Source organism: Oncorhynchus mykiss, chromosome 5 (genome assembly GCF_013265735.2).
Source record: "Oncorhynchus mykiss isolate Arlee chromosome 5, USDA_OmykA_1.1, whole genome shotgun sequence".
In the NCBI taxonomy this organism is placed as follows: domain Eukaryota; kingdom Metazoa; phylum Chordata; class Actinopteri; order Salmoniformes; family Salmonidae; genus Oncorhynchus; species Oncorhynchus mykiss.
This window is the reverse complement of record NC_048569.1, coordinates 64,901,672-64,911,763: the sequence shown is the minus strand read 5'-3', so window position 1 is coordinate 64,911,763 and position 10,092 is coordinate 64,901,672. Positions and strand designations below refer to the sequence as shown.

The following is a 10,092-nucleotide window of genomic DNA, read 5'->3' as shown; positions in this document are numbered from 1 at the left end:
TTTAACACTGTGGTTGGGTTAGGGTTGGAATTATTTAAGATACTTTTTGAAGATGTAGGGTTTTTGGCAGTTGGGCAGGGACTGTCTTAGTTTCAGGATGAAGCTGGTTCTACAATTGGGGTGTCAGGACAGAGAAGAGCTTTGATTGGGCAGAGCAGGAGCTGCCCTCCCATAGGGGTCGGAGGGCAAAGAGACCAGAGGTGGCAGAATGGATTGTAGGATTGTGAACTATTTTATGTTATTCTGCTTTATTCTCTTTTATTTAAAAAAAATATCACCAGTATGTCATATTTTTATTTCAAAGCCTGTAGTTTTGACTGATGCTGGAAATTAGTGCAAGCTATTGAACACAAAAATATAAATGCAACAAGCAACAATTTCAATTATTTTACTGAGTTACAGTGTATATAAGGACATCGGTCAATTTAAATAAATGCATTAGGCCCTAACCTATGGATTTCACATGACTGGGCAGGGGTGCAGTCATTGGTGGGCCTTGGAGGGCGCAGACCCAGACCCAGCCAAATTAGTTTTACCCCCACAAAAGGGCTTTATTACATACAAAACTACTCCTCAGCACTTGCCCGTTTACGTCACTGGCTATAGACCAGTGCGCCACGGTTCAGTTTAATAGAATGGTGTCACTGGCTCTCTAGACTAGGATATAATAGTTTTCTCTTATTGGTCGGCTCCCAACATCGCCACCGGGAGAGTGTATAAAATGCATCATAGTCGCTCAAGAAGAGCAAGTCCATCTCTGTTCTCTGGGTTGCAGAGCAGCCAGCCACAGCCAGAGCGAGCCAGCCAGCCAGCCAGCCTAGTTCCGCAAACAGTGTGAGATCCAGAGGAGGCGAGAGAAAACACCTGTTTCGGAAGAATCAAGTCGACAAAGCAGCCTCCACGTCTTCAGTAAGTGTATTAAGCTGAATTCAACAGGTATCTGAAATTGTATATTTGTCTCACTCAAGGGTGAGTAATTAAATATATTATGGGACTGGTATGGTATGATATAGTCTACGAACTTCTTATTTGCACTTGTTGCACTTTATTTGATGATAGGCTAATACTAGGCTAATGTACACTTCTACATTATTGATTTCTTATATAATAAATTGACGTTCTTACGATGGCTACACCAAGTGTTTCTAAAAATCAACAGAGATCCGTCTTCATTCTCTTTAAAGGCAAAGTTATTATCAATTCAGGATTGTGCAAATTCATCACAAACTAGACCGGCTAGGATTTTGTCTGTATCGTCCATCTCTTATTAACATGAACTGACCGCACAATTCAACAACCCTAGTCAAAACATCCTATCCTAAAAAATATATGTATATTATAATCCAAAAGAAAAAACGGATTTTGGAAACTACCCTATATGATTGTGTAGGATATAATCCTATAGGTCTGGTTTCAAAATCGGATAGTTTTTCTTTTTGATTCTAATATCTTTTTTTATTGGAATCCTATAGGAATTGTTGACTAGGGTTACATTTTATTTTAAAAAGAAGAGCTGAGTTATTTAAACGTAATATTTTTTTGACAGGACAGATGGGGAGACTGATATCGAAGTGGTTAATTAAGGGCACAGACAGTCGGCCGAGGCGGGGCTCAAACCTCTGTCGCTGAGGGGGGAAATGTGGTCCGGAGTTTAGACCGCTACACCAGACTCCAGGACATTGATAGGAATTTTCTATTAGATTCTTGTATATAACATCATATAGGATAGCATCATATAGGAGTCCAATAAGACTGGTTCCGAAATCTGAAAGGAATTTTCTATTGGATTCTAATTGGACCCTTGTATTGGAATCCTATTCATTTTGTTGATGGGAATTGTATAGATGTTTCCATTACATTCTAAAGGAGTTATCCTCAAAACTTGGCTATACACTATTGTTAACTTGGCTGCTTAACATATGGCGCACCCACCCTCCAAATGTTTTAGACAATTAAGACGGGAGCCTAGTGGTGAAGATCGTTGGGCCAGTAACCGAATGCTCGCTAGTTTGAATCCCCGAGCCGACTGGGTGAAAAATCTGTTATGTGTCCTAGTCGCTCTGCTAAATGACTTAAATGTAATTACCTATGAAAGTGGACACGTGAATTATAATAACTTCATAAGCAGCCAATATTGCCACTTGAGATGATGATCCTATATTGGGGAACCGCTATCTCGTGCACTTGTTTCCCCAAGTTCCAAAAGAGTAAGCATCTGCGTCACACATTAACTGCAACAACAATAGATATGAAACCAACTGTGATTGTTTGCAAGGTTGTTTACATGTGTCAAAAAGGTGTGCTATTTGACATTACAGCATAGAGCTAGATTAACAATGTGATATAATGTTAATGTGACATAGGTATTGGTTAAAAAAAAGATGACCTATTTCAGGTGTGCCAAGAGGTCACTAGCAGATACATCCGGGAGGGAATGGGGAGGATGGGGAGGGAGTGCCTTCTGCTGATGGGGGGCAAGGTACAACCCTGGGAGGGAGGGAGTTGTGCGATTGGGAGTCCCATATGGTGTCGCACAATCACAGCCGGTTGTGATACAGCCTGGAATCGAACCAGAATCGAACCTGTAGTGACGCCTCTAGCACTGAGATGCAGTGCCTTAGACCACTCAGTGTGAAGTGGTCTAAGTGAATCCCTGACTATTATATATTAAATGAAAGAAATGCTTGTATCTTTGTAATACTGTGCTAAATGTTTTATTTAGCTATGTAAAGATGGTGTACATTCTAAGGGAAAACCCCCAACATATTGTGTTTTGTATCATTTGTATATATACTGAACAAAAATATAAGCGCAACATGTTAAGTGTTGGTCCCATGTTTCATGGGCTGAAATAAAAGATCCCAGAAATGTTCCATACTCACAGAAAGCTAATTTCTCAATACATTTTGGGCACAAATTTGTTTAGCTTCTTGATATGCTCACTAACAGGGATCTATTTAAACAGCATAATCATTACACAGGTGCACCTTATGCTGTGGACAATAAAAGGTCACTCTTAAATGTGCAGTTTTGTCACACAACACAATGCCACAGATGAGGGAATGTGCAATTGGGGCGGCAGGTAGCCTAGTGGTTAGAGCGTTGGGCCAAGAGCACTGGATCGAATCCCCGAGCTAACAAGGTAAAAATCTTTCTTTCTGCCCCTGAGCAAGGCAGTTAACCCACTGTTCCTCAGGCACCGAAGACGTGGATGTTGATTAAGGCAGCCCCCGCACCTCTCTGATTCAGAGGGGTTGGGTTAAATACGGTAGACACATTTCAGTTGAATACATTGTTGGACAACTGACTAGGTATCTCCCTTTCCCAATTGGCATGCTGACTGCAGAAATGTCCACCAGAGCGGCTGCCAGATAATTTTTATTTCTCTACCATAAGCCACCTCCAACGTCGTTTTAGAGAATTTGGCAGTACATCCAACCGACCTCACAATCGCAGACCACATGTATCCATGCCAGCCCACGACCTCCACATCCGGCTTCTTCAACTGTGGGATTGTCTGAGACCAGCCACCCGAACAGCTGATGAAACTGAGGTGTATTTTTGTCTGTAATAAAGCCCTTTTGTGGGTGAAAACTCATTCTGATATGCTGGGCCTAGCTCCCAAGTGGGTGGGCCTATGCCCCTCCAGGCCCACCCATAGCTGCGTCCCTGCCCAATCATGTGAATTCCATAGATTAGGGTCTAATTTATTTATTTCAATTGACTGATTTTCTTATATGAACTGTAACTCAGAACTTTGTTGAAAAAGGTGAACTGTACTGGTGGTCATACTGAAAATTAACTTGCAGCCTTGGATCACTCCTATATTGTGGTGATGAATGAATCCAAAATGAATATAGAATTGTTTCCAAACAATGAAAGTGTTGTAATTAATGTTGTATTGTACTGGAACAAATGACAACAAACAAAGAAAAAATGATAATAGGATTATGATTATGATGACAAAATCCTAAAAGATTTATCAAAAACCTATAGGATTACTTTTGATTTCCAATAGGAAAAAAGTAGTCCAGTAGGATTCCAAAATGATTATGATATAGGTGACACAAAATCCAATAGGAATGATTTTGATTCCCAATAGGATAAAGTAGTTCAATAGGATTCTGATTACATAAAATAAAATAAAATACGTTATGTGGGACGCTAGCATCCCACCTGGCCAAAAGCCAGTGAAAATGCAGAGCGTCAAATTCAAATCAATGACTATAAAAATCAAACTTTCACGAAATCACACATGTAAGATACCACATTAAAGCTACACTTGTTATGAATCCAGCCAACATGTCAGATTTCAAAAAGGCTTTTCGGCGAAAGCAAATGATGCTATTATCTGAGGATAGCACCTCCGTAAACAAAGTGAGAAAAGCATATTTCAACCCTGCAGGCGCGACACAAAACGCAGAAATAAAAATATAATTCATGCCTTACCTTTGACGAGCTTCTTTTGTTGGCACTCCAATATGTCCCATAAACATCACAAATGGTCCTTTTGTTCGATTAATTCCGTCGATATATATCCAAAATGTCCATTTATTTGGCGCATTTGATCCAGAAAAACACAGGTTCCAACTTGCGCAACGTGACTCCAAAATATCTCAAAAGTTACCTGTAAACTTTGCCAAAAAATTTCAAACTACTTTTGTAATACAACTTTAGGTATTTTTTTCGTAAATAATCGATAAAATTGAAGACTGGATGATCTGTATTCAATACAGGAGGAAAACAAACTGTAGCTAGCTTTCTGGTCATGCGCCTCTAACTAACAGTACACTTGAAGTGACCCTTGTTCTGAACAGGGCTACTTCTTCATTACACAAAGGAAAAACCTCAACCAATTTCTAAAGACTGGTGACATCCAGTGGAATCGGTAGAAACTGCAAGAAGGTTCCTTAGAAATCTGGATTCCCATTGAAAAGAGAGTGACCTAAAAACAAATATCTGAATGGTTTGTCCTCGGGGTTTCGCCTGCTAAATAAGTTCTGTTATACTCATAGACATGATTCAAACAGTTTTAGAAACTTCAGAGTGTTTTCTATCCAAATCTACTAATATTAGATCTTATCTTCTGGGGATGAGTAGCAGGCAGTTGAATTTGGGCATGTATTTCATCCGGACGTGAAAATACTGCCCCGTCACCAAGAAGTTAAGGATTTTTTGACTAAGGAATTTATCAGAAGAAATAGAATAACATTTCCTATGTCTGTTGAAGTAGATCTCAGTGATGTGCTAAAGTGTTATTTTGGCGTCACATTTTTAAATGAACCAGATGAAACCTTAACAAAATTAGCTGTGGTTCTAAGATAAATAAACGTAATCTAGGCTTCATTTGTTATTTTGACTAATATAGACTTTATTATTCCACAGGAGTAATTTGCTGTGCAACATGTTGGCATAGTATAGGTTACTTACTGCAACATAGAATGTATTGTATGAGTAAATGTACAATAATTGTGTTTTCTTAGCCTTTGTAAATCAATCATGTCCTATGTACCTCTTATTTAGGCTGCACAAATTATTTATTTATTCAACATCTCTATCCTAAATAATTATAAACTGGGTGGTTCGAACCCTGAATGCTAATTTGGTTGAAAGCCGTGGTATACCACAGGTATTACAAAACAATTATTTTTACTCATCCAATTATGTTGGTAACCATTTTATAATAACAATAAGGCACCTCAGGGGTTTACTGGCCATATAACACACCCCATCGGTCCTTATTGATTAAATATAAACTTGACACATTGGTGTCCATTTAGTTGTTTTTCTAGTTTTTAGATTCAGTTAACCATTTCTGGCACAGCTATAGTAACAGCTACAATGTGATTTTCTCAGTGTATTAATTAATATATTTCACAACAATAACTGTTGCCTTGTTTGTGCTTTTGCCTGCAGACAGAGAAACACCCCCGTATCTCACTTGCTGAAGCCCAGTGGGACCATGTGGGTTCTGGACAAGATCCGTGGGTCGGTAGAAACCACTGTACTCCGGAGGGGGGAGAATGGAGACAAGGATGGCAATACTCCAGCCTACAGCAATGTTCTCACCCCTGATAAGATCCCTGACTTCTTTATTCCCCCCAAGCTGGTCTCCTGCCCCCCAGAGCCTGAGACCCTGGACGTCGTCAAGCCCAAGGAGGGCCTTTGGCTCTCGGCCTCTGAGCAGACCATTGGCAGTAAGAAAATCAGCAGTCCTCAAAGTCCTCGTCTGGTCGTCAAGCTGGCTGGGGACACCAAGAACCTGCTGAGGGCAGCAAACCGTCATATCATCCAGATAGAGAGCGCTGATGATGTGGTGGCAGGGGACACCAATGCTGACCCTCAGTCTCAGACTGCAATGTCACTGCCCTACGTCCCCAAGACCCAGACCTCCTATGGTTTTGCCACTCTGATGGAGAGCCCCCACACCCGCCGCAAGGAGTCGCTGTTTCACTGTGACCAGACCAGCCCCCTGACCTCCCCCAACTGCCAGCGGAAGGGGAAGAGCAGCGTCAGCGAGGGCAACCACCTCAACCCCCCTGTCTTCAACGCCTCTCACAACCCGTACCGCTACTTTAGTGGAGGGGAGAGTGACACCTGTTCCTCGGCTGAGTCCTCTCCCTTCAGCTCCCCGCTGCTCTCCCGCTCTGCCTCGCTGCTCAAGATCTTCACACATGAGACGCAGGCCAAGGTGGTGAAGGCCAAGAGCAAGTTTGCCCGCCACAGCTCCTTATCCACAGACGAGTGCAGCTCGGCCGAGCCCAGTCCCAATGTGCCGCGGCGTCTCCACTCCTCTTCCCTCCACGGTAGTGGGCCGTCGGACCATGAGCACACCATTAACCTGCAGAATGGCGGCAGGGTGAGGCTAAGCGCCAACTACGATGCAGGCACAGCTCGCCTGCGCATCCGTGTTCTGGCTGCCGAAGAGCTATACGACAAGGTGTACGACATCAAGAGCATCAACTGCTGCGTGTCGCTGTACCTGAACCCTGGCAAGCTGCAGAAACAGAGGAGCACTATCATCAAGAACAGCCGGAATCCTGTGTTCAATGAGGACTTCTTCTTTGACTCTGTGACCTCCGTGCAGGTGAAGAACCTGGCAGTGAAGATCAAGGTGGTGAATAAGGGCACCAGCCTGAAGAGAGACACTCTGCTCGGGGAGAGAGAGATCTCTCTGGAGAAGCTGATCCATGACCTCTAGATTTGTCCTGGAGATACAGAACAGAACTTTGACTGACACTGAATGAGACTATGAATGATAAAGTGCATGAATGGAAGAGTAGTTGGTATTGATGTTTGCTTGGTGCCCCACAGAGAACTGTCTGAAAGGAGCAGTTCATTTATAGTCACTGACTGTTTGGTCTGGTCTAGCAGCTCGTCTCTTAGCTGGTCACCTCCTCAACCTTCTGTTCCCTGAGCCTGCAGCCCTGCACAGCCCAACTTCCAGATCATGTGGTGGACAATCAAATATGGCACAGGTCAAAACTCTCTTGATCTCAACGTTTTATGTTGCATAGTTGTAACTTAATGCGACTCATCCTCAGACGATTCAGTGTTAATTCAGTTCAGCACTACAACACTTTTATGGATCAGTGGGTCTACTATATCCTGATTGTTGTTGCCATCTACAGTACCACCTGGAGGGAGGACCAATCTGTGGTTTGACCACAATGTCCCAAACCTGGAGGATAGAGATCAGACATCCCCGTATGCATCCTCATCCGCTTGGCATGAATATGTAAATGCAGTTATACATTAGCAGTTTGTACATCAGTTTCATAACACTCACAAACCATAGAGAGAGGGAGAATGCATGTCATTTTAAAGGGTGTTTACCAAGTGGTTGAACTTGATTTTATACATAAATGTGGTATTTGTGTGAGACATGACTCAGTATGGTGTATGTGTGATACAAGATACAACATTATGACTTGTTTGTTAATTGTCTATTATGTACTGCTCTCTGCTGGAGAGTGAATGATTGGCAGCCCCCCTGTGTAGACAAGCCACCAGATGAGTAGACTGAGAAAGGCAAAAAAAATATAACAGTAACACAACAATATTTAAGGATAGTATTTGTTTCTGAAGATGGATAAAGGCTCAACACATCGATCAGTCGTTGAGATATGTAGTCATTTAACCATGTCAGACATCACTGTTTTACAGTATGTAGCCAGTGTTTTTGTGGGTTACATTCCTGTTCGAACCTCGACTATACAAAAGCGCTCCCCAGCACCATTGCTTTTCTCCAAGCTTATACTTTATAAAACTCTTGTTGCTGTATGTGTGATCATTTTGTTATTGTGAAAAATCAGTATGATACTATAAAATAATTTATTTGTGGGTGTTTACACTATCTATACCTGCTGTACATGGGAGTGTGCTCACTGAATTGTAACCAATCCCTTTTTTGGCTTACATCAGCATGACTAAGAAACATCAATATTGTCAGTAGATTTGATAAAACTTCATTTTAGTAGACCGGGTCAAAATGTAAGAAGGGCATTTATGATGAAAATTAATTTAAGTCAAAAAGTGGGTAGTATATTTTTGGGACTGCCGAACAAGGCCTATTTTTGTAATTGATTGTCTTTTTTAGTTTCTTATATACAGGACCAGTCTAAAATTTGGACACCTACTCATTCAAGGGTTGTTATTTATTTGTACTATTTTCTACATTGTAGAATAATAGTGAAGACATCAACTATGAAATAACACATATGAGGTCGGGAGATTTTGGAGGCCAGGTCCTCTGATGCAGCACTCCATCACTCTCCTTCTTGGTCAAATAGCCCTTACACAGTCTGGAGGTGTGCTGGGTCATTGTCCTGTGGAAAAACAAATGATGGTGTATCACTGCAGAATGCTGTGGTAGCCATGCTGGTTAAGGGAGCCTTGAATTCTAAATAAGTCACAGACAGTGTCACCAGCAAAGCACCCCCACACCATCATACCGTTTTTCGGATGGGACGTTAAACAGGTGTCCTGACTCTCTGTGGTCATTAAAGATCCCATGGCACTTATCGTAAGAGTAGGGGTGTTAATCCCGGTGTCCTGGCTAAATTACTAAACTGTCCCGCATACCATCATGGTCACCTAATCATCCCTAGCTTACTATTGGCTCATTCATCCTCCTCTCCCCTGTAACTATTCCCCAGGTCGTTGCTGTAAATGAGAATGTGTTCTCAGTCAACTTACCTGGTAAAATAACGGAAAAATAATAACTAAATAAATAAATACGTCTTCCTCCATGCTTCACGGTGGGAACCACACATGCGGAAATCATCTGTTCACCTTCTCTGTATCACATGAAGACAAGGCGTTTGGAAGCAAAAATCTCAAATTTGGACTCATCAGACCAAAGGACAGATTTCCACCGGTCTAATGTCCATTGCTCGTGTTTCTTGACCCAAGCAAGTCTCTTCTTCTTATTGGTGTCCTTTAGTAGTGGTTTCTTTGCAGCAATTCGACCATAAAAGCCTGATTCACGCAATCTCCTCTGAACAGTTGATGTTGAGATGTGTCTGTTACTTGAACTCTGTGAAGCATTTATTTGGGCTGCCATTTCTGAGGCTGGTAACTCTAATAAACTTATGCTCTGCAGCAGAGGTAACTCTGGGTCTTCCTTTCTCATGAGAGCCAGTTTCATCATAGCGCTTGATGGTTTTTGCGACTGCACCTGAAGAAACCTTTAATGTTCTTGAAATGTTCCATATTGACTAACCTTCATGTTTTAAAGTAATGATGGACTGGCGTTTCTCTTTGCTTATTCTAGCTGTTGTTGCCATAATATGGACTTGTTCTTTAAGAAATAGGGCTATCTTCTATATACCCCCCTACCTTGTCACAACACAACTGATTGGCTCAAACACATAAAGAAGGAAAGACGTTCCAGAAATGAAGGCATACCTGTTAATTGAAAGGCATACCTGTTAATTGAAATGTGTTCCAGGTGACTACCTCATGAAGATGGTTGAGAGAATACCAAGAGTGTGCAAAGCTGTCATCAAGGCAAAGGATGGCTACTTTGAAGAATCTCAAATATAAAATATTTTTTTATTTGTTTAACACTTTACTACATGATTCCATATG

At 41.6% G+C, this 10,092-nt stretch overlaps 1 protein-coding gene across 1 annotated transcript; it reads left to right on the top strand.

Moving 5' to 3' along the window:
• Nucleotides 1-567: 567 nt before the first annotated feature.
• On the top strand, nt 568-8,725 carry LOC110524332 (C2 calcium-dependent domain-containing protein 4C-like). Its single transcript, XM_021603875.2, has 2 exons — nt 568-909; nt 5,917-8,725. The coding sequence occupies exon 2, from the start codon at nt 5,963-5,965 to the stop codon at nt 7,199-7,201; it is 1,239 nt and encodes a 412-aa protein (XP_021459550.2). The 5' UTR covers nt 568-909; nt 5,917-5,962; the 3' UTR covers nt 7,202-8,725.
• Nucleotides 8,726-10,092: the final 1,367 nt, after the last annotated feature.

Excerpts from the sequence above, each read along its gene's own strand:
- LOC110524332 (XM_021603875.2), top strand. The coding sequence starts at position 5,963 with ATGTGGGTTCTGGACAAGATCCGTGGGTCGGTAGAAACCACTGTACTC.